At 40.7% G+C, this 27,753-nt stretch overlaps 1 protein-coding gene across 1 annotated transcript; it reads left to right on the top strand.

Moving 5' to 3' along the window:
• LOC119885705 (protein NLRC3-like) lies at nt 1-27,547 on the top strand. Its single transcript, XM_038695938.1, has 7 exons — nt 1-52; nt 605-754; nt 929-1,051; nt 1,975-2,210; nt 2,371-4,231; nt 8,228-8,401; nt 27,538-27,547. The coding sequence occupies exons 2-7, from the start codon at nt 624-626 to the stop codon at nt 27,545-27,547; spliced, it is 2,535 nt and encodes an 844-aa protein (XP_038551866.1). The 5' UTR covers nt 1-52; nt 605-623.
• The last annotated feature ends 206 nt before the right edge of the window (nt 27,548-27,753 follow it).

Here is a 27,753-nt window from a genome sequence, read left to right as displayed (position 1 = left end):
CTCCATTTTGAGTTGACAGAGCAGAAGGAGGAAAACTGAAGGCTGAGGCAGGGTGAGTGTTAATCCAACATTTTTATTATTTTACTGTCAAAGTCTCTGAGGCAGTTTTCTCTCTGTGTACTGTAGAGGAAAGAAACGTTGAACTCAACAGTTTGATTCATCTGTGGACACAAAGTCTTGATTGGCTGAATAAAACACATTAAACCATGGAAACAAACATATTTAGAGATAAGTGACCAGGTAGAGCTCTGACTGGTAAAAAACTGGGTTAAAGCTCCAGAAAAAGCTGTTAAGTGGACTTTGAGTTCAGATTATTCAGACAAAAAGATTCAGTAGTTTCATCCCCAAAAATGTTAACTGGTTAAAAATGAGGGGCTCCTGTGCTGAGATGAACTGTGTTTGTGTTCCCTATAAGTCTGTAAAAGAACATTTAGTTCATTTAGTTTAAAGCGCTTTAGTTGGAACTTAAACAAAACTGATTATTTACATCAGTGTGTGTGTGTGTGTGTGTTACTTCTTGTTCTCTTGTGACTCGTGAACAAACTTGTTCTTCTTCATTCTTGTGTCCTGAGCTCACAGTCAGTGTTACTGTTTTACCTCTCAGACTGACTGAAGTCCAGAAGATGAATGTTTGTGTGGAGGAAGAGGGGGACAGAGCAGAGTCTGCAGGATCCAGCCCTCGGTCTATGAAGAGCGACCGGTCCAAAGGTGATCCTCTGAACTTCAGTAATGAACCTGGACCCTCAGACACAAAGTAAGAGAACTGATACTAACGCATTCAGTGATTGCTGGTAATTTTTTGCTGTTTTGCTGAGTAACATTATTCTCTCTCTCTCTCTCTCTCTCTCTCTCTCTCTCTCTCTCTCTCTTCCATTCGATTCAAATTAGCTTTATTGGCTGATGAATAAAAACATCTTGGTGTTTGCAGAGTTCAGTCCAGCAGACAGCGAGCAGAATCTGCAGGATCCACCTGTCTGTCTATGAAGAGTGACCAGTCCAAAGGTCTTCCTCCTCCAGCCTTCAGTAATGAACCTGGACCCTCAGACACAAAGTAAGAGACTGTAAACTGACCTGATGGAAGATTTATATTCCTGAAGCAGAACTATTAGTGCAGATACTGTTTCAAACTAAGATGGATCTGATTTTATTTCCGTAGCAAAACACCTGAGAACCTCCATTTCAGAATTTACACTTCAAGAACATCTTCATATATTTTTGCCCTCACATTGACGTCACTGTAAAGATTTAGAACGATTCAGAATCTGAGAGAATCTGCTTCAAATGCGTCCTTCATTTTCTCCTATTTGTCCTCTAAACACTGAGCTGTTTGGCTCTTCCTCAGATCAGCTGTTCTGATCCACCAGATGCATCTTGAATCACTTCATATCATAATTGTGCAACATGTGGTGAAAAAAGCATTTGTAGTTCAGCTTTGCTCACCTTGATGAACACTTTGCTTTGAATCATTAGTAAGTGGAGCTTTGAGCTCAGATTCTCTCCACCATATATTGTTCCTAAACAAGGCTATTTGTGGACATGAACCTGTGACACTGCTGTTACATGCTGTGTGTTTAGACCACTTCTAAGCTCAGTTCAAAGCTAACTAACTCAAGCTAAGCTGCCCAGAGTGACTGTAAAACAGTGAAGGACATAATCAGCTCTCTTTAATGGAGGCTTTTACTGTGAAGGAGCTGCAGGAAGTGTTGAGTTTGTGTTATTAACAAACTGCAGGCAGATAACTAAATGTTTAGACAGTCAGACAGGAAAAGCAGTTAATTAGTGTTTCTGAAAGCAGGAGAGCTGAAATAAAAGGAACAATCATCTTCATTACTGACTGAAAGCTGAATTCAAACAGAAAACTAACGACACTTTTACTCTGTGACCATCTGAGCTTCTACACAGTGTCGGACACATCTGGAGATTTTTCAACAACAAGCAACAAATCATTTTAGTTCTAATGAAATGTCTTCACAGAGAGAGGAAGAGGAGTCATGTTCCTGTGGAGGAGCAGCCGTCCTGCTGTGCTTTGTGTCAGGACGTCCTGAAGGATCCAGTCTCTACCAGCTGTGGACACTGGTTCTGCAGACGGTGCATCGCCTCATACTGGGACCAGTCTGCTTTATCAGGAGACTCCTCCTGTCCCCAGTGTGGAGAAAGATCCAGAACAAGAGCTGGACTGCAGACAGCCAGTCAGAGCAGCTCTGTACAAAGTAAGACTAAACATCTGTCCGCTGATGTCGTCATGTCTGAAAAAAGTTTTACAGGGACATTTGGTTTTTAATATTATCATGAATATCATAAATCCAAAAATTTATTTATCTGGATTCTTGCTCTCTGTTTAGTCTCTGAATATTTGTTCTTCTCTTTCAGCAGATAGTGGTCTGCAGGAAGTTTTAGATGAACATAAGATCAGTCTGAGGAGGAGATGTGAATGTGTGACTGAAGGAAGTGATGAAACAGGAAGTGGAACCCTCCTCAACAGGATCTACACTGAGCTCTACATCACAGAGGGACAGAGTGAAGAGGTTAATACCCAGCATGAGGTGAGGCAGCTTGAGACAGCTTCCAAGATGGAGACCCTCCATGACACTCCAATCAGGTGCCAGGACATCTTTAAAGCCTTACCTGGCCAACAGAGAGCCATCAGAGTGGTTCTGACCAACGGCGTCGCTGGCGTTGGAAAAACCTTCTCAGTGCAGAAGTTCACTCTGGACTGGGCAGAGGGCTCGGAAAACCAAGAAGTCAGTCTGCTGGTTCTGCTTTCATTCAGGGAGCTGAACTTGATCAAAGATGAGCGGCACAGTCTCCTCACGCTGCTCCATGTTTTCCATCCAACATTACAGAAGATCCCAGCAGAGAAGCTCGCCGTCTGGAAACTGTTGTTCATCTTTGACGGCCTGGATGAAAGCAGACTTTCATTGGATTTCCACAACAGTGAGGTTGTGTCTGATGTCACACAGAAGTCATCAGTCAACCTGCTGCTGACAAACCTCATCAAGGGGAATCTGCTTCCCTCGGCTCTGGTCTGGATAACTTCCCGACCTGCGGCGGCCAATCAGATCCCTCCTTCGTGTGTCGGCAGGGTAACAGAAGTACGAGGCTTCACTGACGCCCAGAAGGAGGAGTACTTCAGGAGGAGAGTCAGTGATGAAGAGCTGTCCAGCAGAATCATCTCACACATCAAGACCTCCAGGAGCCTCCACATCATGTGTCTAATCCCAGTCTTCTGCTGGATCACTGCTACAGTTCTGGAGCACATGTTGACTACAGAGCAGAGAGGAGAGCTGCCCAAGACCCTGACTGACCTGTACTCACACTTCCTGCTGGTTCAGATAAAGAGGAAGAAGCAGAAGTACGATGAGGGACATGAGACGAGTCCACAGGAGCTGACGGAGGCTGACAGGAAGGTTCTTCTGAAGCTGGGGAGGCTGGCGTTTGAACAGCTGGAGAAAGGAAACATCATGTTCTACCAAGAAGACCTGGAGCAGTGTGGTCTTGATGTCACAGAGGCCTCGGTGTACTCAGGAGTTTGTACAGAGATCTTCAAAAGAGAGAGTGTGATCTTCCAGAAAACAGTCTACTGCTTTGTTCATCTGAGCGTTCAGGAGTTTCTGGCTGCAGTCTACGTGTTCCACTGTTACACCAGCAGGACCACAGAGGGACTGGAGGACTTCCTGGGAAAAGATTATAAACACAGGGACTCAAAGCCAAAGTCTTTGCTCAAGAAAATATCCAAGCTTCATGGTTTCTGTGATAACCGTGGCTCATCCCTGGATGTCTTCCTGCAGAGAGCCATGGAGAAATCCATTGAAAGTAAAAATGGCCACCTGGACCTGTTTGTTCGCTTCCTTCATGGCCTCTCTCTGGAGTCTAACCAGAGACTCTTAGGAGGCCTGCTGGGTCAGAGAAAGACCAGTTCAAGAACCATCCAGAGAGCCATCAACAATCTGAAGGTGATGAACAGTTATAAGATCTCTCCTGACAGAAGCATCAACATCTTCCACTGTCTGACGGAGATGAACGACCACTCAGTACATCAGGAGATCCAAGAGTTCCTGAAGTCAAAGAACGGATCAGAGAAGGAACTCTCTATGATCCACTGCTCAGCTCTGGCCTACATGCTGCAGATGTCAGAGGAGGTTCTGGATGAGTTGGACCTGCAGAAGTACAACACATCAGAGGAGGGACGACGGAGACTGATTCCAGCTGTGAGGAACTGCAGAAAGGCTCGGTAAGTCCAGATGTGATTATCATTTAAAATATTGTGGATTAGCAGTTTTGTACACTTTAAAATTGATATAATTGATATAATACCTAAAATATTGTTGTTGTTGTTGTTGTTGAGGTTTTATCACCGCAGCCTTCAATCACAACTATCTCCGATGTTGATATAGAGAAGAGTTGCAGCAGAAAATAAACACCTTCTACCAACAGCTGAAGTTTGATGAATATATACTGCTCAAAAAATAAGGAAACAATCATAACAATACACAATCATGTCAATTAAACATCAGTCTGTACAGTAAGAAAGCATAAGTGATGGTGTAAAATACCACCATTGGTGCAAATGTAAACGACAACAGGTACACTGGATGAGCAACAGCAAGACAGCCCCCAGAATGGAATGGTTTTGCAGGTGGTAGTCATAGACAATTGCTCTCTCCTTATCCTTCCTGACTGATGGTTCCTGGTTTTGTTTTTTGCTAGTGTCCTTGTCACTTCTGGTAGTATGAGGTAATTCATAATTGTACTAGATTACATTTTTGAAGTTATCCTCCCAACCCTGCTTATATATAACAGTTAGAACGTAATAAGTAACATTAGTGTACTGAAGAGGTCTTTCACTGTGTTGTTGTCATGCACCGTTATGTAGCTGTTGGAGCCATTCTGTGTATTGCGATTGGTTGGCGCTGTGTGCAGCCACAAGTCTACTTAAGTCATTGGGTAATTAGTGCAGGTGTGGCCACTGCGAGGTGCATGGTTTTTGCCCGTAAGGCACGGCGTGTAATTATGGAGACTGCCTTGAGTTAAGTTATTATTGAATAAATGTTTTATTTTTTGTTATGTTAATAAATGGATTGGCATATCCGACGTTAAGTTCAGACTTTTGAAAGTTTATTATTTTATTTTATTTAATTATTTTAAGCCACAAGGAAACAGCACGCCCGAAACACGCGTGCAAAACGACTTAAATGTGCGCCAACAGTAGCATTATTGTATATGTCACTTAAATTACGGCAACTGAGACTGGCAGTGTAAATATGTGTAACTGAGTATCGGTAAAATGACAACAAATTTAAACTGGATATCACAAAGCAAACGATACCAGATCCATATAACTGTTCCGACATTTGCTTTCTACTGATACTTAAGTCCTTGCAGACTAAAATCAACACTTACAAAATACCGGTACACGGGATACTGACCTGGGTCATGTTTGCTGGTGTAGTTATCGCCATTACGGTCCATGTACTTGGCATTCAGCGGCTTTTGTTTTTGAAACGAAAAAAACAAACGAAAAATGACTCTTTTACTGCCCTCTATTGAGTTCAGCAAATTAGTGTACTGTATTGTAGAAAAGGGGATTTCCACAAGGCCAAGTAAGCCAGGTGAACAGTGGAGTACTGTTGCCTTCTCCTGCTGTAATTTTGTTTTGTGGATTGTTGCTTGGACACTATTTTTCCGTAAGTATTTTATCACCATTTTTGCCTTTACTACTACACATACAGAGACTATGCTTTGTTTTGTGAAAACTAAACACTAGGTAGTAGAACATCGATAGCTAGTATAGCTGGGAGTGGTTAGCACAATGACTGCATTTTTCATTTCTTCCAGTTGTGTCTTACTTGTGTATTGGTTATATTCTAATTTCTGTTTACCATTTGTGCTTTTGTTACAGTTTTACAGTATGTGATACTTCATTAAATAATCAAGAAAAGTTACACCTTGAGTTTATTGAAGTTTATCACACTGTTAGCTAACTGTCTAGCACTGAAAACATGCAACTCTGTGAGGACAGTGAAGCTCGTTTCCCAATTACCATTTTTTCTTTTGATATTGAAAACCGAAAATAATCTTGTTATCCGATTGTTTTTCATGTGTTTATAGATGGAAATTAAATTAAATCTTTAAGTTGGCTATCAGGACAGAAGTGCTTGACAAGTCCCTGCTCAGCACACCACATCCACACATTTCTCTCAGAAAAACAAACAACGCAGTAGCTGTATCCTCACAAGACATTGCACTTTTTATTTTTCTGTAATGAAAACTGCATATTCGTCCAAAAACATTTGTTTACTTTTGGCTTTGCTGTAATCTAATATTGTTTCAACACTTTTCCCCCCTGATTGTTGAAATATGCCATAAAGTGTTGTATTTGAATTTCCTGCAATGAAAAGAAATCCATCGACCATGAAGGACATCAATCACCATTTAAGTTACCATTGGCTATTAAGCCTTTTCTCTATTATGCCAAAAATTGTTAATATGCAAATGTTTTGAACTGTCAATAATAACTGAAACCCAAATAGCTATGTTACTAGTCTTTTCAAATTATCAAACTTAGGATAATGTAGAAATGTTTAGACTAACGTTATATGCTCAGTTTGCTTTAGTTATTTTTGGCCAATGTATTGCCAGCCTTCTGCAATATAATTTCTATTCATCGTATTAAATTTTACTTCAGTCACATATGGCCTCTGTAGTCCCTCTTCAGAACTTTGGATAAAGCCTACTACAAACTCCTGACTTCCTGGTATGCAGCGTAGACCCACAACCACTACTTACAATAGCTTCCGGGTCACAAAAGAAAAAACAAATGCAAAACTGAGGAATTAGATTTCTACACACATTTTATTTTCCGATTTCCCTTTATAAGCATATAAAAGACATTCAGATACAGGTCGTTTTTACATTTTCCGTCTTTTAATATAAAAACAAAAAGAACGAGTCGTTTTCCTATTTTCTAATGGTAAATGGAAAACAAGACTTTTTTTTCCCCATTTCAAAATGAAAATCCTTTGGCCGCAAAGTGCACAGTATCAGAAAAGGCCGAGTGCAGTAACAGAGGAACAGAGGTGTAGACCCAAGTTGCAGACACTGATGAGGAGGTTGCGGTGCAAATAAACAAGCTTATATGAACAGAAGGTGAGAGTCCAAACAAAAGGGGCAATCCAAGACGGGGAACAAATCCAAAATGCTGAAAAGTCTGTTAGTCAAGGAATAATCCATGAAGCAAAGAACAGGCAGGAACACTCAGCATAAGATGATGACACCACGAGGACTAAACAGAACTGAAGGCAATATATACACACACAAGCAGGCATGGCAATTAACACAGGTGAGACACATAAGCAATCATACAGGAAACAAAGCTAGACAAAAAACACATGAAACTAATCACTACAAAATAAAACAGGAAGTAAAGCTAGCGACAATACACAAGGACATGTGAAACCAAATACAACAGAGAACAAGGAGGCAATGATCAACTAACCAAACCTAAACAAAAACAGAGGCAAAAAACAGGAAAACAGGAATGGACAGTATCAAACCCTAACTTGTGCCTAAAACACAAAATCATGATATATTTCACATGCTTTGCAGTAATGTTAGCTTACCTGACCAATAGAATGAAAGTAAACTTTTACATCCAAAACAAAGCAGACGTTTCTCAGTGACTCAAATGCCTTTCCGATGTTGACCATGTTTTAACGCAACATCTCAACTGATTCTCGAGTTTAGTGTTTAGAGTCTGTGTTCTTGTGGGAGCTGGTCATTTTGTTGTTAGCAACGCTGCTGCATTGTTGCTGAGTGTACTGTTCAGAATCATTAGGCAAGATTCTCGGGAGCCCACATGAAAGTCACAGCCTATATAAACCAATTGACTTTGCCGGAAATCCTAGCAGATATCTTCACATAGGCAGCAGCATAGTCACTGTTCCAAGCAACTGAGAAAGTTAATAGTTTTTATGTGAAGTTACAACCCGTTCACAAATAGGCAAAAAAAGTGATTAATTACATTAAAATATACATAGCCCTTTTAAGTCAAAACAGAGGTTAAAACATCTGAAGAAATGAGAGAGGATGAGAATGTTTTTCATGTGAACAGTGAGAACCTGTTAGCTGAGAGAGCAAATGTTTATCAAAACATGATGTCAAACTGTTTTGTCATCAAAGTGTCACTTTTCATAATAATTTTTTTTGTCATTTGTGTGTGTCCTGACAGACTTTCTAGTTGTGGGCTCTCAGAGATTCACTGTGAAGTTGTAGCATCAGCTCTGAAGTCCAAACCCTCCCATCTGAGAGAGCTGGACCTGAGTAACAACAAGCTGCAGGATTCAGGAGTGAAGCTGCTGTCTGCTGGACTGGAGAGTCCACACTGTAGACTGAAGTTTTTGAGGTCAGTTCACTGACTGTACAGAAGATTAGAGAAATAAATTGTTTGACAGGACACTTTTTCAGCTTCCACAGACTAACATTGTGCTCTATCAGTCAGTGAAGATGGTGTCAGTACTGATGAGGCTGTAGAGTGTGTGTGAAGGATATGAATAAGATTGTTGAAGATCTGATAATAGCAGATAATAATAGGCTGCGGACAGTTTTAGGAAAGAAAGACATGAATGCAAAGCTCACTAAAGGGGAAGTTAGGAACTGTAATGATCTTCTGATATCAGAAGTTGATATAGCTGGTAAAGAAACAACCCACACTGCTGTAACAACAGACTGTATATCAATTTTAAATATATTCTGTTCCCTTAAAGGCAGGGTAGACAATGTCTTTCTAACACTTTATGTCACATTTGTTGAAACTATCTTCATATAACAATACAACACAATACAATATTAAAAATACAAGTGCTCTGAAAAAGAGGTTTGAAAAATTGCAATAAACACATACACTCGTTCCATTCGGACAAATGTTAATGATAGGTTGGGTGACTGTCACTCTACCTTGCTACCATGGCTACCATCCCTGCTGCTTCAGGACCCATCTACATGCACGCACCCAGTTGTCTCTCTCAGACCTGACAACGTGAGGCACTTAAAGGTTAGACAAGATGAAATGATGTTAGTTATCTAACTATCATTTTGTTTGGACTGCACCTGCAATGAGCACCTTCCTCCACAGAAGCAGTCGCCTGTCAGCAGCAGCTCCTGTGTAGCTGAGAGGCTGACAGATAACACAACCTGTTAATATCATTAGGACTCCATACCATCTCCAAGGGTACAGCTTAGGTTACATCCATCAGAAAATATAAAGACACTGAACAACATTGAAAATCACACAGAGATAGGAATCATAGTTCACATTTAAAGGAGTAAATTTAAATGGTTCTGCTGCTCAAAGGGGGCACCAGTCTTCAAAAGACAAGTATTGCACCTACTGAAAGTCACAGAAGTGAGGATTCATTTGTTGGTGTCATTCATAAAAATTTCTGATCTTTGATCTTACTGTTTTCATGTCAGCATTAATTATTTGTAGCCTATGACCTTTAGACTGCAACAAAAAAACAGGAAAATGGTTTTCACCAAAAACTTGTTTGTCTTAAAGGACATTTGACACCTATCTCAATACAATACTCATATGTCCACATGTATTAGGCTTCAGCCATGAGAGTTTCACATAAGCAGGCTCAATTCTTTATTCTCATAGTGTAGGATAACTAAAACAGCAAGTTATAATAACCAAAACTTTGTTTTTGACTTTGTTAACATCTAGGCTGATAGACCCATATGCTGAACTAAGAGAGGGAGGAGACTGGAGTTAGATAAAAGAGGAATATTTACTACAGGGTTGAAGGGACGGGATATTGAGCCGGGGAAGAACAACGCAAAGTGAGAGTCTAGATGCTGGGTTGGTGGCTGCTGTGCAGAGCAGGGGGAACCTTAGCTGAGAGTCCAGAGGGTGGAAGGCTGTGCCAAGCAGGTCCAGAGCAGAATACAGGAATATTTAGCCTGGCTGGGGTCCTGAGAGAGCAGGCGGAATGAGCGCTATTTCCAGTAGTGCAACAGTATTAACAGAAACACCAATCGGTCTAATTATTTAAATGTGTTCATTAAGTTATTTGTTTGTTGTAGCCCACAGTTTACTGAAATGTTAATGTACTGAAATGTTACTCAAAATGTAGGCTATTTGACTGTGTTGAGTTGGTAATGAAATTAAGCAATTGTAAAATTATTAATCCCATAACTGCCACACTGCCATTGTCATCACTCAATTTAAAGTGCTCCCGTACAGCTGAAGGCTTCTTTTTGTTTCCCCTTTTATGTGAACTGGAACCTTACGTTCACTGCTGTGAGCAGAGGTCAGTCATACGAAAACAAAACTCAAATCATTTTAATGATGATGAATATTTAAATATTCAGGTCAAGCCCTAGTCATTTCTGATATTGTAGTTCTGTGTGTGTGCAATGTGTTAGGAAGAGACCACTTATATTGATCCTCTAATTTCAGACTGGCCTGAAATCAGCTCTATGAATGTTGTGCTGACATTATGATGATCGACAATAACACAGTGACAAAGTCCCTCTACTCTTTTTAGGGAAAAGCTCATTGATTAGGACATAGTAATGTTGAGCTCCACATTTAAAGCCTGAACACATCTGATTGGATTAGAAATGGATTTTTTTCTTTATCATTTAATCTTTTTTTCAGATTGAGTCGCTGCAGTTTGTCAGATATCAGCTGTGCTTCTCTGGTCTCAGCTCTGAAGTCCAACCCCTCCCATCTGAAAGAGCTACAGCTGAGTGACAACAACCTGCAGGATTCAGGAGTGAAGCTGCTGTGTGATTTTCTGGAGAGTCCACTCTGTGGACTGGAGACTCTGGGGTCAGACACCATTTTTTCCTTCTTTGCTGAGATTAATATAATGTGAAAGTTGTGGTGACACTAAACTGTAGACATAAGGCTGATATTATACCAATCCACACTGAGTATCTTAATGTTAAAGTCTATTTTCTTTATTTAGTCCATTGATTGTGGCAGAGCAATGTTGAGCTCCACATTTAAAACCTTAAAGGTTCAGTGTGTAAGATTTAGTGGCATCTAGTGGTGAGGGTTGTGAATTGCAACTATTGGTCCAGTCTACCACTGCCCCCTAACCTTTCAAAGAGCGGGTGGGATTTCAGGGATGGCGTGCTAAGCAGATGTATCCCCCAGAGCTCAGCAAACTGAGTCCTGGTGTAACAGTTATTGAAGCTAAAATTACTTTTGCATTCCTGTTCCCTGAACTCATAAGAACTTCAATATCCAAAAATCTCCCATTCAAACATACCGAAGACGGTGGAGAGCAGAGCTATGCTGCACCCATGGAAACTTCTAGCTCCAACAAACAGGATAGGGGAGACAAAACACTCACAAATACTCCAGAAAAAACCCTCATGGGTAAGATAACAAGAGGTACATCTGATGACACATAAATGGAAACCATATTAAATGCTATCGAATGGCAAACAAGTAGACGGCCGCATGGAAGATATTAGCAGTCAATGCAGCAAGACAGCACCATACCAGCAGCAATATCTAAAACGGTGCAATTCAACTCAGGGAAGGGCGATGGAAAACAGGCAACGGCAAATCATCATTCTCTTCAATAGAAGAGCAGTGAGAGATGATCTGGAAATGAACCAAGACCTCACGCATCTGCAAGGAACAACAAATCCGCTTCACAGATGACCTGTTACAAGAGGACTGGCTATCCAGACAGGCGATGTGGCCAAAAATTGAGCAGGCAAGGAAAGAAGGAAAGGCTGTGGGGTTTAGGGGTCCATATTCATCAACAGCAAACGCATCATGGAAGGAACTGTAAACAGTGGAAAATTATAATTATGGGACTCATATCCTAACAGTTTTCTACTCCACTTCCCAAATTCCTTTCACAAAGAAGTTATAGTATTCCATATGTGTTCTGTGTTCCAGTTAAAAACTGAAAATTTGAAAAGGGCAGAAAGCTAACTGCGTGTTGCTTCAAGAAACACACTCTGATGCATCAGACGTTAAGTTTTGGAGTCAACAATAGGGTGACAAAATCCTTCTTAGTCATGGCACGAATTGATCGGCGGGAGTAGCCATATGCTTCAACAGATGCCCCGGTAAGATCATAAGTGATTAGGCAGATAATGACGGACATTGGATAGCATGTGTTCTAGAGATTGATAGTGTTCTTCTTATTCTAGTTAATGTTTATGGATACAATGATGATTTTAAAAACAAAAAGCTATTGCATTAACTGACAACAACCATCAAGGAAATAAATGCAAAATTTCCCACTGATTATATTCTGTTTTGAGGTGATTTCAATTTGACTCCTGACTCCTACATTTGCACGTTGCCGTAAAAAACTGTCCAGCGTCAGTAGATTGACTTTGGTAACTTGAACTTGGCCATATAATAATATGCTTGATACTGTGTGCCGACGGCCAGCAGTGCGTAAAATAATAACACTTTAATATTATACCTACCATAAAGGGCAGAATTGTGTCTCTCCTTGAGCAATAGTCTTTGAACAGGCTATTGAAACTTTGTTGCAATATTTCAGACATCTGGTGCGAGTAGTGGATTGCTGTGTGTGTTTGTGTGTGTGAAAGAGGGAAATGTTCATGATTTCTCTCTCTCTCTCTCTCTCACTCTCTCATTATTTATTTATTTATTTATCTCTGCAGGCAAAATGCGATCTGTATCTGTAAAATGCGATCAGATCTGTAACAGATCGCATTTTAATACCAGGTGTAAATGGGGCGTGAGACCCCCACGAAGCTCAGACTATAATTTGAACCCTCACACCCTGGACTTGAAACATTTGATCTGTTCCATATACAGTTTGTCATTGTACCTTGTTTAAATAAATAAGCCAAAAAAACTTTCTAAGAGCTTAGGACAGCTACGGTGGCTGACACAGCACAAAAGGTGTCTCTTCTGAGACAGCATAGATTGGCCGGTCAAGAAATTAGGTTTCTTTAGGTAGATACATAAAGAAATTATATTTACTTAATTATTCAGTAAAACCATTTGTTATTGTTATTTGGCCACTGACAGATAACATGGAAAATGTAAGACAAGAGTCTGAAACATTGTCATTGTTTCTGCACCACAGTCTATTGTAAACCACGTAATAGTTTATACAAACAAGACAAGGGAATACATTAATTCTCTCTGTAATTATGGACCATCGCGAAAACTGCCCGCCAACAATATCTGGCCCGCTACCAGATTATGATGCTATGATGGTGGCATAAAACATAAATAAATACTTTCATAGCAGTGCTGAAATAGAGCTCAGTCATGACAGCAACAGTTACTCACATAATCACTTCCTCTTTAGTGGTTTTGCCTACAAAATAAAAGCACGAAAGCTTGTTTACTCAAACTTTAAACTACTTTTAAATTCCTTTGGTGTGCGAGACCTGGGTTCGATTGCCACTATGGCACATCCACCATCATGTCCATCATGGCAAGATACTTAACCCCTAGTTGCTCCAGAGTCATGCAACCTCCGATATACATAGCAACTATAAGTCGTTTTGGAAAAACTAATTATTTATTTTAATTCTCTAATCCTCTATTTATTTATTAATTAATACATCTCTCAAACTTGCGGTCACTGTGCAACAAACTGGAAACTTCAGCTACTGGTGAGGAAGAACAGAGACTTTTAATTATCTTCTGTTCTATGTTTCACTGACACATGACACATGTGGATCAATACCAAGCTCTGCGCTGCAGATGGCTGACTCTACAGAGCAGATCATGTCACAGAACTCTCTGGCAAAACAAAGGGTAGAGGGATCTGTTTTTAACATTAACAAATTAATCTCAGCCATGAACTCCAGAAATCTAGACAGTTTATTAAATGTGTGACCAGAGAGGCCAATATTCTGGATTACTGCCATACTACAATAAGCAGTGATCATGCGCTGCACTGGGACACACTGACCACGTGATGATCCACTTGATTGCTGCAAACAGGCAGTATGATGAACTCGAAATCCTGACTGAAAATCCTTAAATAAACTATTAGTATGTAGAAAGTCACACAGCTGTTTGGCAACTGCTTTCTCAAAGATCTTAGAGAGAAATGGGAGGTTAGAAATAGGTTTATAGTTGGCTAAAACCCCTGGATCAAGGTTGGGCTTTTTGAGAATAGGTTTAATTACAGCTACTTTAACAGACTATGACAACTTGCCTGTAAATAAAGTATGTCAGTCAGTATGGGGTCTAAGATGAAGAAATCATTGAAGTTAGTTGGTAAAGATTGAGCGAAGCAAAGCAGTCTAAACATATATCTGGTTTTACAGCCGTTTCTAAGGTTCCTGAGTTTAGAGATAAGTTGGTGCCAGTTGAGGGCAGGTCTTGGTGAATTTTGTTTCTAATAGCTAGAATTTTATCATTAAAGAAGCTCATGAAATCGTAACTACTGAGAGCTATGGGAATACTTGACTCAATAGAGCTGTGACTCTCTGTCAGCCTGGCTACAGTGCTGAAAAGAAACCTGGGGTTGTTCCTATTTTCCTCTATTAATGACGAGTAGTACGCTGCTCTGGCATTACGGAGGGTCTTCCTATAAGGAACTATCTTGCCAGATTAAGCGAGATTCTTCCAGAGTGGTAGAACGCAAAGTTTCCATGATGTTAGTCTTTGTAAGGCTTCTCAATTATTGCAACAATCATATTCATGATTCTTTTGGTCATAATTGAAATCACAAACATTAACACGATTATTGATTGACTTAGGAAACACTGAATTCTTAATTTTTTTAATGATTATGCATTCTCCAGAAGTCCAAGAAATAGAAAATAGTAATCAAATATTTTTACTTTAAAAAGCATTTTAGAGCCAAGAGGAGGACAGCAACGATGTGTTTGTTTGTGTTGGCGTGCGCACGGAGTGGAGCAGAGCAGGTGACAGGGGTATTTCATTTGACAACACCTTACTATGTATGGCAGTTTTAATTGGACTTTAATATTTGTAACCCACAGAAGATAATCCACAAATGTGTACAACGATGCACAAATATTTCACTATCCACAAATGTGTATTTTTACATTTGTGATGTGTAAAATCATATCCACAAAAATACAGGGTGATTTGTACATGTGAAATGGGTTTTGCACATTTGTGGATCACTTCCTGTGAATTTGTAGGTCACATTACATTTGTAACTTCCTTTTTACGCATTTGTGGAATTTTGTCCAATGTGTACCACAGAGATCTGTAAAAAATATAAACGCAAATATCTCACTATCCAAAACATGTATTTTTGCATTTGTGTTGTGTAAAATCATATCCTAAAAATACAGTGTGTACAAACATCTTTTTATTTCACATACAAAGTGTTATTTACACATTTGTGGATCCCTTTCTACACACAAAACAGTTTTTACACATCTGTGGATCACTTCCTGTCAATTTGCAAGTCACGTTACATTCGTGACTTCCTTTTGATGCATTTGTGGAGTTTTGTCCACTCTGTCCTGCTAAGATCTGTAAAAAGATATTTGTAGGTTTAAGAGCAGTTTACTAGCTACACCAGCAGGGGGCAGTAGTGACATTGCCTCCCATGAGTTGACAAGATATTAAATGATTTTGAGATGCCGGCAGCTGACTTTCATCGACTTCATAGTCTAACGTGAGCTACAGGTGACTGCAGGGTCGGGGTATAACAACGGCGCCGTAAAGTCGGACACATTCTACCTGCGTGAGCTTACTGTAAGCTGAGATCAATGACTGATCTTGTGGCAATTGCAAAGAAAAATACTGCAAGACTAGGCAAAAGTGTGGTTCCAACTTTGTGCAGCCAGTAAAGCACTTAAATGCTCATTTCTAATGACTTTTCCAAACAGAATTTACCTATTAGTGTGGCTGAAAGAGGGTCTTTGCAGTGACAGAAGATGAAGAATAGCCTGGAGAGGGAAGATTATGAAAACTCAGGTACACAGTTCGAGAGACGGAGTATAATATAACTAGAACAAAACTCCACTTAATACCTACAATAAAAGTCATGCTATTGCATATAACCTGCTACTTAATGTAGCTAGCCACAGTACACATGTATTCAGTTATCCTAATGTTACACTTGATGTAAGCTGTCTGTGATATTTTTTGTCTCACTTGGCCCTGACTCTCCCTGCAACACGTTTGTGAACACAGAACTTTCCTCAATGCAAACTCTCACATGTTGTTGACCTAACAAAGTCTTTTTACTACGTAAGGTTTAGAATTTACTACTAGCTATCCATACAACTTATAAGCACGTCCTCCTCAGTTATTTCTACTTCTGCTTGTTTATCTGTAATTTAAACAATTACTTTCCTTTTTAAATCTCTATGAATGTGTTGATAAGATCACTTTAAAATATCAGTTTGATGCCCAGCCACTGTTTTTGCTTGTCTCTTTTATTATGGGCATGTAGCCCACCAAACCACTTGCTTTGTAATAACACAGGCAGCCCATTCAATCTGATTATTCCTAAAGCATCTATATAATCTTAACAATGCAAAGAATCATTCTGACTGTGCGTGAAGCGTGAAGCCCAACAGGACTGTTCTATCCACCCATATTTTCTCTCTCTCTCTGCATCTCAAATTATTATTTGGTGAATAAATAACATCTGGTTATTCTGTTATTGGACTCACCGTCGGCTATCGCAATAAAACAAATAGTAACCAATGTGAAAGAACAACAGAAAGTGATGCTCTTTTAAATAACAGGATACTGTTAATCCATCAGAATCAATCATTACATACATTTGCTCTGCAGAGACTTAAAAAGCTTTAAATGCGCCGTGGAAAGTGAAAGTTTTTCACTTGCCGGCTTGTTAAAAAGCGACGCAGGCTGCTTTCTAACAAGCCACCACTTCCATGGTGTGCACTCACTGGATTTCAGTTGTATTAGTAGAACAATAAAACCTTAAATTGAAAAGGTAGTTGCCTGATTTTCTAAATGTTTGCATCTGCCCAGCTCTGTGACTGTAACAAGCGCCCGACACCAGGGCTGATCTGCGTAACTGCGCACAGCCTGGATGACAGCTATTTTCGGTTAATGAAGCAAAATGCAGATTACAGACTGGTGAAGTTATAAAGGTATGAATGAAAACTGTAGCGAATTGAAAAAGTAGATTACTGGCCCAAAGCAAATACAGAGTAAACAGTAAGTAGGCTACAGTTTTAAAAAGGAACGTGAAAAGGTGCCAATGACTTATTTCATTATTTATTTTGCAAATTTGCGTTAGGCTACTTGTAACAAGACCCACCCCTGCTGCATCCGTCCTCAGTACTGTCTTCAAATAGGCTGTAAGTAACAGCAGCATAAAAGTCTGTAGCCTTCAGTCGCATGTTTTCTACAGGCCTACATGATTTTTGTCCACATTTCCACCATTTATTTAGCCTATGTCTGATGCGGAGTGTGTGATTGATTGACTTGTCACTCATAGTAAACCGCCTCGGCTATGATCCAACTCGCAGGTGAAAAGTGGGGGGGACAAATCATAGATTTTGAAAGGTGTATAATGGCGCCTACGCGTATGTATAGACATACTAACAAGACTAAGCATGCAGTACAAAGTATTATTCTCTTTGCATTCTCCCTTGCATTCAGTCTTTTTGTGGTTTACCCAAATCTTGAGTTGTTTACAGCAGTGGTTTTCAAAAAATTTTTCACGTCAAGGCCCCCTTAACTGACACAAATTATACCCTGGATCTCCATTTGATAAGATTTTGTCCCAGGCTTTTTTTGACCCATCTGATAGGAGTTTTGCTTTTTAGATGTTTTATGACAGAAAGTGTGTAAAGCCCATGACCAAAATAGTCACACATTCTGTCATTGTGTTACTTATGGATGGGATTACAGTAAAAACAATTTATTCCGCTTTTTGCTGGAGTACCCTGAAGGAAACCCCTGGTGGTCCAGCAAATGGCTAAACAAAAGTGGTCGAGGCAGATGGCTGGCCACCCTGAGCCATGGTTCTGCTCGAGGTTTCTGCCTCTTAAAAGGAAGTTTTTCCTTGTCTCTGTCGCCTAGTGCTTCATGGTAGGAATTGTTTGGTCTCTGTAAATATCATAAACAGTACGGTCTGGACCTGCTGTATATGAAAAGTGCAATGAGATAACATTTGATGTGAATTGGGGCTATATAAATAAAATTGAATTTATTAGCTGCAATAGGGCTAGTCTGATAAAGTGAACATCATGTTGACTGTTATGACTGAGAGATCCCCCAGTAATGTCAGTCTTGGGTTGGTTGGGAAAGCCAGCCCTACGATTCTTTTCAAAGACAGATCTCCAGTATTGCCCTAGACATCTACATGTCCTGAATGACTCCTTGTTTCAGTCTTAAATCTAGGACAATATTCTGAGTAGAACTACTAATCTTATGGAGCTGTTGAGGTGTCATGTAAACCCTACTCATGAGCCTTAAAGAAAATAAATTTTTTTTAATGCAAAAGCAAAATGGGAAATGAACATTGACAGTAGTTTTTAGGACTTCGAATGGGATCTAATTTATAACAGCTCTCAAACATTCTCCCAAAGCCAACACAAACTCTTATAATGTCACCCTACAAATGCTTTGCATGACACCTCAACATGTCTTACAAACAACAGGTACTAGTACTTTTCAAATATAGGCTATTCATTTAAATGTAAATGGAAAAAAAAATACACCGATAAAGTATTCAATAGTAAACTACATAAACCTTTACAGAAAAGTTTAGATTGAGTAGGGTCCAGTGGTCCACCAGAAGTAGCCCAGAAAGCAATGCTGCAGGTTATGAGTCCAGGAGCAGCTCAGACAGGATGAGACCAAGGTTCTGCTTAGGAAATGGGGAGAAGGAAAGGGAAAGCCTCAGTGATATATTGTGGAAAATCCTCATTACGTCAATTCCGTAATCATAAAACAGAAACACAGTGCAGTGATTTATGGTTTACTGTCACTAGGTTAATTATCATTTTGCACTGATCAGGCCAACTGTCCTAGCCTCGGAAGCTAAATGTTTACTGATCACCTGACAGCGGTAAATGGAGGCAATATAAGTGATTGGTATGCTAATTCCAGTTGTAGAGGGAATGACCAATTATTGTGAAAACCATAAAATCCTTTGAAGTGAACTAAATGGTTTCATGTGAGCTTGTTACATGACGTGGGCAAACGTTACACAGCTAACTTACCACAGGTGACACAAAGTTAAGCCTAGTTCCCACTACACGATTTTTAGCCCGATTTGCAGCTTGGCGTGCTCGGCAACCGTCAGGCTGTCATCGGGAGTAAATCAGCGGTTGATTGGCGGTCGCCAGTCGTTATTTGTGAACTACTCAACAATGCATAAAAACGGCTCCTTGACACATCGCTCCCAAATCGCCGACGTCTGCCAGATATCTAGCATGCCAAATAACTGGAGAAGTCGACCAACTTGACATCCACATCCAGCCAATGAGAGTAGGCAGCTGGCAGAACAGGCAGCTACTTTTTCACCACAAAACACTTTTTACTCACCTCCAGCTCTCTCTGTAGCTCAGACAATCCCTGCTACCTGCGTGTGCTAATCCATTCTTTCACCCAGATTCTTTGTCTTTATAATTGTTATGTTTATAATAACAAACAACAGCTGTTTCACGTGTAAGATCGTTTCATTTCCCCTTTCACATTTCAAATGTGTTTTCTTGACAAAACGTGGTTTGGAGACTAGCGTCGGGTGACAGTCATTGTCAGCTTGCGTATTGTCACGTAGTGTGAACGCCACAATAACTTCAAGACTCTTGTCACAAAATGGCAAGTTGTGTAGTGTGAGCAGCATGGCCATCGGCCGACGCTAAAAGTCGTGTAGTGTGCACAAGCCTTTAGAAAACTGCACAGCAGACTTACCTGGAGGGGACAAGGATGAACACCCACAATTGTAGTAATAATAATAATAATAATAATCTTTATTTGTAGAGCACTTTTCAAAAACGAGTTACAAAATGCTTTAACAAGTGTAAAGACAATAATACCCAAGAGACAATAATACAAAAACAATACAAGATAAAAGCAAGAAAACATTGAAAAGACTAAAATACACGTTTAAGATTAATATAAAATTAGTAAAAATACAATAAAATAAAAGGGATAAAATAAAGTCAAATAAGATCGGGAAAGGCTCTCCTATATAAGTATGTTTTAAGAAGGGACTTAAAAGAGTTCACTGACTCAGCTGACCTGATTTCCTCGGGCAGGCTGTTCCAGAGCCTCGGGGCCCTGACAGCAAACCCTCTGTCCCCTTTAGGTTTCAGTCGAGACTCTGGAACAGACAACAGACCTCTGCCCGAGGATCTCAAGGTACGTGCTGGTGCGTATGGGCCTAAAAGGTCAGAAATATAACAAGGCGAGAGGCCATGAAGAGCTTTAAAAGTGATCAATAGAATTTTAAAGTCAATTCTAAAACACACTGGGAGCCAGTGTAATGAAGCTAAAATAGGAGTAATGTGGTCATATTTCTTTGTTCTGGTTAAAAGCCTGGCAGCTGAGTTCTGGACAGTCTGGAGTCGATCAATAGATTTTTGGTTAAACAGGTGAAAAGGCTGTTACAATAATCCAGGCGTGATGAGATGAAGGCGTGTAAAATGGTCTCTGTGTCCTTAAAAGTTAACATAGATCGAATTTTAGCTATATTTCTAAGTTGATAAAAACATGATTGAACAAGCTTTGTGGTGTGCTGCTCAAAATTTAAATTACTATCAAACCAAACACCAAGGTTCTTTGCCACAGGCTTAATGTGATTTACTAGGGAACCAGCAGATGGCAGTATTTGTTTTGCCATCTGCTGAGACCCGATGACCAGGATTTCTGTTTTGTCTGAGTTCAGCTGGAGGAAATTATTTGACATCCATTTTTTAACTTCAGAAAGGCAGTTGTTAAGTGAACTCAGCATTCCAGGGTCTGTGGATCTGACGGGCAAGTACATTTGTTTGTCATCAGCATAAATATGAAAAGAAATGCCATGTTTATGGATAATATGTCCAAGGAGAAGCAGATACAAGGAAAACAAAATGGTTCCTAAGACCGACCCCTGAGGCACACCATATTTAACTGGACAGAACGAAGAGACATAGTTGTTTACAGACAGGCAAAACTTCCTATTTGACAGGTAGGATGAAAACCATTCTGGGGCAGTACCAGAGATCCCCACCCAGTGCCTCAGTCTGTCTAACATGATGTTGTGATCAATGGTGTCAAAAGCAGCAATAAGGTCCAGGAGTACCAGGACTGAGCACATGCCTTCATCAGCAGACATTAAAAGGTCATTGGTGACTTTAAGCAGACTTTTGATGGAGGGAGGGATCTAAACCAGGTTTCTTTAAAAGTGGGTTCACGCAAGCCGTTTTAAAATAATCAGGGACACAACCAGTAGATAGGGAGCTGTTGAAAACAGAGATCAAATGGGGCCCAACAGAATCTATTACTTTCAGTAAAAACTTTGTAGGTATTACATCAAGTGGGCTGGAGGACACTCTCATTTGTGATACTGTTTTTAAAAGCTCAGACAAGTCGATGGGATAAAACTGCTTAAAACTCTCTTGTTGCTGGTGAGGAACCTCTGAGTAAGAGGCCGCGGGGGTAATATAGGCACTGATTGACACCACCTTATTGGTAAAATAAGATAAAAACAATTCACAGTCATCATTGCTTCCAGCTGAGGCACAAGGAGGGGTTGGGTTTACCAGCTGACCACAGTCTTAAACAGAAACCTGGGATTGTGTTTATGTGTAGTAATGAGTTCAGAAAAATAGAAAAATCCTTCAGACTGAGGTAATGGACTTGGAGACTGGATTTTTTCCATCTGCGCTCTGCTTTCCTGCATTCCCTTTTGAGGCTGCGAATGCTGTCATTTATCCAGGATTGCTTACTAGCTTTAGACGTAGGCCTAACCTTTAGAGGAGCAGTAATATTTAGTGACGACAAGCAGATATGATTGAAGTGATCGACCAGATTGTTGGTGTTGGAATCAGACAGGTGTTGGCTTTGGCTCTGAAAGAATGCGAAACACTTGGTTCATTAAAGAAGCGAGAACACACTGAGCTTGGTGAGGCGGCATGAGTAACAGGCGAATCGCAGCTAAAAACAATACATCTGTGGTCAGATATGGTCATGTCCACTAATTCCACAGAGGAAATACTGACACCCAGAGTAAAAACCAAGTCCAGTGTATGACCACGGTTATGGGTTTGCCCTTTGACATGTTGTTGAAGTTAAAAGAAGTGAAGCCTGCTGTGACCCGCGGGAGGAGCGTGTGAGGCCGGCCGGCCGCCCGCTCACAGAGCCCTCTGCTCCCGCCGTCACACAGACCGCTGCAGCAACAACGGCAGAGGAAACACAGCTGGAAGGTTTTCATACCGCTTATCTGTCTTTACATTCTGAGGAATGTTGAAACGTTTTAACTTAAAAAAGAGAAAGCTGTGTGGATCGCTGGTGTGTGTGTCGCATTGAACATTACGTTGCGGCGATTGTGTGTTGTCGCTATGACGACCAGCTACGTACTATCTCTGGGTACTATCTGCAATGGAAAACGGAGCAGGGTCGAGTAGAGTCGAGTTGAGCTGGTACTGGTGATGGAAAAACGACATATAGTAGCCAATCATATCCAGCTCCCTCATGTACGTACCGGTAATAATTATTCCAGAAGGTGAATCTAGTGCAGGGGCGTTTTTAGGTTCTTGAAACATTGGGGTTTTAGCCCAGCCCATAAAACTTCATATCTTCACATTAGAATTGACCCCTTCCCCAAAGTTAAGTCTGTAAAGCAGTAAAGCGACAGGAAACATCCTCTACTCTAAACTCAGAACAACACTATTAACTGTCTCATTTTGATGCTGCTAAATTACAATGTCATTGATCTAGTTATGACTGATGACCGGTTTGTTCATCCTTGTTGCTGAATTGTGGTGAATATTTAACAACATTTCGATATTTTATGAACTTGTAACTGATCATTTATTCCCATCTTAAATGTGCAGTTGTGCTACCGCCTGCCTCGGCCAGGACACTCTAGGAAAAAGAGTTTTTCTGGTTAAATAAATGTTTAATAAAACAATTTAAAATCTAAAACAGAATATAATGCAGAGCAGCTCTCAGCTTTCAGATATGTTTCTCCTGTAGATCAACTTTTAATATCATCACTGCTGAATCAACACACAGGCAGGTGTGACTGGGTTCTTTGACATTTCCAGCATAAAGGATATTTTGAGGTCAAACAGGATAAATCATCATAAACTTTGAAATCAATCCGCTCTGTGTGGACGGGATCCATAGCACGGATTCTGCAACCCGTTGCACTGATACTATCCATGCTAGTGTGGGGATGTTTTGTTGTGCAGGATCACAGCCCCCATGTGTCCACATGAGGAAAGTTCAAGATGGCTATCAGAGTAAAAATGTCTAGACTAGGCAACTTGATGAGTTTATTTTTTTAAGCAGTCCATTAAAATATTCCTGCAGTAAAGAAGCTGATTATCTGTAATTTAGCTATTTCTACAATTATTTTCCTTTTTAAATCTACATGAAGGTTCTAGATCACTTTAAAATATCACTTTTGCTGCCCAGACGACTTTTTACCTGTGCCTTTTATTATGGACATGTAGCCAACCTGACCGCTTGTTTTGCAGCAGCACAGGCCGCCAAAACAATATGATTATTCCTGAAGCATCTAAATAATCTTCACAACACAAAGAATGATTGTGGCAGAAACACGGAGCAGGTCGTTGTTGAAGCAGGTAAACCTGCACACAGAGGAAGCTGTGAGTCATGCGTAAAACCCAACAGGATGTTTTATCCACCATATTTTCTCTCTGTGCATCTCAAAAATAAATAACAGCTGGTAGCTGCTGAGTGAAAGTTTCACCGGCGACATTCTGTTTATGGACTCACTGACATCGCTATAAAACACATAGTAACCGATGTGTATTAAAGAAAAGAAACAGGCTGATGTCCAAAGCGATGCTATGATCAGCAACAGGACACTTTTAATATATCTCAGTCAGTGCAGTGATCGTCTGACAGATGTTACAGTGTGAAGTCTTCATTTGCTCTGCAGAGACGCTTTTAATGCACCATTAATAGAAAGTGAAAGTTTTTCACTTGCCAGCTTGATAAAGTGCAACGCAGGCTGCAGGTCCATGGTGTGGCTCACTGGGTTTCAGTTGTATTAGTAGAACATAAAGCCTTAAACTGAAAAGATGTTTGCCTGATTTTCTAAATGTTTGCATCTACCAGCTCTGTGACGAGCGCCGGACCAGCGGTTTACTGTGTGACTGCACACAGCCTGGATCACAGCTCATTTTGGTTAATGAAGCAAAATGCAGATTACAGACTGCTGAAGTTATAAAAGGTATGAATGGAAAATGTAGCAAAATTAAGAGTAGTCCTACATTAGATGGACCCATCACTGCTGCCGTCAGCTAGAAGTAAAAGCAGCACAAAAGAAGAAGCTGCTCCGGCCTCCAGCAACTTCTTTCCTGCCTCAACATTTTTATCGGCTACATTTTGTCCACGACTGATGTGGACTGTGAGTGATTGACTGGCCTCTTAGTAAACCGCCTCCTATGAGCCAGCTCTGAAATCGCCTGAACCAGAAAGGCAATGCAAATAAAACTTTACATTATGAAAGAGGGGGGGACCAAACATAGATTTTGAAATGAAATATGTATAATGGCTCCTCTGCCTATCAGGTGATCAACCTCACCACAAATCCACACAGGTTCATTTCAGCGCCTCTGATAAAGTGCAGCTCACAGCTACAGCTGGATCATCTTATTCTCCCTAATGTGCAGGAGAATAAATAATAATAATAATCTCTCTCTCAGATAACGTTAGTGAAGCGAGTAAAGTTTAAAGTTAAATTTTCAGCCTTTTGCTGTTTGTCTTTTAAAAATCCTTCAGAGATCCGGGGCTTTTCAAAAAACCCAGGAAAAAAAAAAAAAAGAGATAGGGGGAAAAAAAAAAAAACAAGAGAAGAAAAAAAAGGAGAAAAAAAGTTAAAAGAAGTGGCCATATTTAAAAAGTCAGTTGCATTAACATTGTTGGGGTCATCAACATGAATATTAAAATCGCCACAAAGAACAATTCTGTCATAATTTAAAACCAGAGTAGATAAAAATTCAGGAAGTTCTGTTAGGTGATAAATTATAATAAATATGATAGGTTGCAGCCCTCCAAGTTTAAGAGTGAGAACTTCAAAGGAGTTAAATTCATCACAGCGTACTTGATGACATTTAAAATATTTCCTATACACGCTCACTAACCCACCAACAACGACCACTGACCCTCGGTTGACTAAAACAATCATATTGAGGCGGACACAGTTCAGATAGCTGGCTATAGTCATTCATCTGCAACCAGGATTCAGTTAAAAACATAAAATCTAGATTTGCAGACAAAATAAAATCAGTGAGGCAGAGATCTGTTCAGTGAGCGGTGGTGTGTCCAGGTGTGCTGCATGAATGATTAGTCATTCACGTAAGTCATGTGTGGACCGCACCACATGCTGTATGTGCGCAGCTAACATTTCTGAGCCCCGTTTGTTTGGGTGAAGTCTGTCTGTCTTAAAAAGAGGCATTCTTTGCCAGAAAATATTAAAATTATCCACATAACACACACGATGAGCCCTGCGTGCGGACTGGAGCCAGTCGTGGAGGCCAAGGAGTCTACTGAAGCGGCCAGCACCGCAACCACCTGTGGGAATGGGACCAGAGATAAAAACGGACTTTCCACACTGCTTTAAAAAGTTAAAAAGACGGTTAAAATCTGATTTTGTCATCTCAGACTGCTGAAGAACTGTGTCATTTGTTCCGACATGGACTATCACTCTTGTGATGGAGGACGGGAGCGATGGCATTAGGTCCTGGAGTTTTTTTTTTAAATGTCACCGTGGGAAGCAGTGAGTGGTAGCGTTAAAGAAACGGAGGTTTCTGGTTATGGAGTCACCAATTATTAGTGTGGTTGGGGAGAAAAGAGGACGAGGAGATGCCGGTTGTGGGGTTCCAGAGCAGGACTGAGCAGAATCTGCTTCAACACTGCGTGCGGACTGAGGATGGAGTGTGTGAGCTGCCGAGTGTTGTGTTGGAGTAGCAATAACAGACCTGAGAGAAGGGCTACCCGCCGGTGCAGGGTAGAGACGGCCTCCGGAGTGTCTGAGCACAGCCTCCTTTAGGATCCTACGTCGGGAAGCGGAGGTTTTTGACCGGGATGACGGCCGCCGATCAGGCCCAGTGGCAGACCGGCGGCCCAGTGCAGGAGATGTAGCCGGTGGAGGAGATGCAACAGTGTCGGCAGACACTGTGCGCCGAAAGAGATCGGGAGACTCGAAGCCGCAGGTGCATCCGCTGGTTGGACCGGAGTGTCGTCAGGGCTGCATAGCGGTTGGAGAGGCCGATGGACGGAGGAGAGGCAGCCCCATCCGAGCCTCTCTTGGAGCCACGGACCACGACTTCAGCCCAGGTTGACTGATGCTTCGGAGTCGAGCAGGAGGAAAGCCTCGCAAGGCTAGAGGGGTCCCATAACACGGTGTCCTGGATGTTAGCGGTTGCACTAAGAGAAACAATCTCTTTGGCTTGAACTGAAGCCACATCCATAAAGCCAGTCAGCAGGGAATCTTTCTCTTTGAGTTCCTCTGAAAGTCGTCTGATGTCTTCCATAAGGTCAGCAATCTTGTTCGCTTTCTTAAGGAGTGTGCAGTCCTCATGGGGCAGAGTTATCTCGGCTAGCATAGTCACCGGAGCTTTGTTGCGATCAGTAGCGTTGATCGCGTTTTTACAGTCATCTAGCTTAAAATCCATGTCGGATGACTAAAATCCTTAACCCACGTAAAACTTAAGTTAAAAACTTAAGTTAAATAAAAAGGATATAAAAAATGTAACGAAAAAGAGTGGATTAAAACTGGAAAAGAGTCCAGTTTAAGACGGAGCTTCCGACAGGTGGCTACAGACCCCAACGCATGCGCAGAGTGCAGATTACATCAGCAATTACGTCAGCCAATTGTACTTGTATAGGATACGTGTACAAAGAGGGAAGTCTTAATATTTTTCTGGCCAACAACACAAAGCTATAGTTGTTTAAATATGACTTAGGTTCATAGGTTCACCACGCAGTCATATCCTAATTAACTTGCGTCCTCTACATAGTATTTCAGGTTTCAACTGGGACAGAGGTGTGTCTTAGATTTTAACCGCAGCAAGCCAATTAATCTGCCACTTGACATCAAAATGCACAAAACCCAACCCAACACAACGCTAGATCACGGTATTAACCTAATATCAGTTCACACACCAACTTATCACCGTGTTAGCTGTAGTAAGAGATCCACTGATAAACTTTTCCTGGCTGACCTGCCGACTCTGATTTTGGCCAATTCCGATTTTTTATTAGGTTCCCCATCAGCACCAGTATAAACATTGGGACCACTGTGGTATGAATGACATCACCACCAACAGCTGTGTTTACTGTTGATTTACCTGGTCTGTGCTTTACAATATCCATTGTTGTCTTCTAATGTGATACTTCTGTGTGTTTCTCTGCAGATGTAAATAGTGATCGTTTAGTCTTCTTCACTCTAGTGAATAACTTCCACTCACCTAAGACATGTTTTAGCTTGTGTGTGTGGCTGTGACATGAGGTTACTGTCAAACAAGTTTGTAGCATTCAATATGACTGGCAGGAAATTCAATATTTGGTGCTGCTTGGCCCCAGTCCCTGGTCATGGCCGACTACGCTGAAAAACGGCCTATTTCAGTCCC

Source organism: Micropterus salmoides, unplaced genomic scaffold, assembly GCF_014851395.1.
Source record: "Micropterus salmoides isolate LMB-PRFRI ecotype aquatic unplaced genomic scaffold, ASM1485139v1 Ms_hic_scaffold_1, whole genome shotgun sequence".
Lineage (NCBI taxonomy): Eukaryota > Metazoa > Chordata > Actinopteri > Centrarchiformes > Centrarchidae > Micropterus > Micropterus salmoides.
Note: the sequence above shows the minus strand (reverse complement) of the source record. Positions and strands in the feature narration are given on the sequence as shown.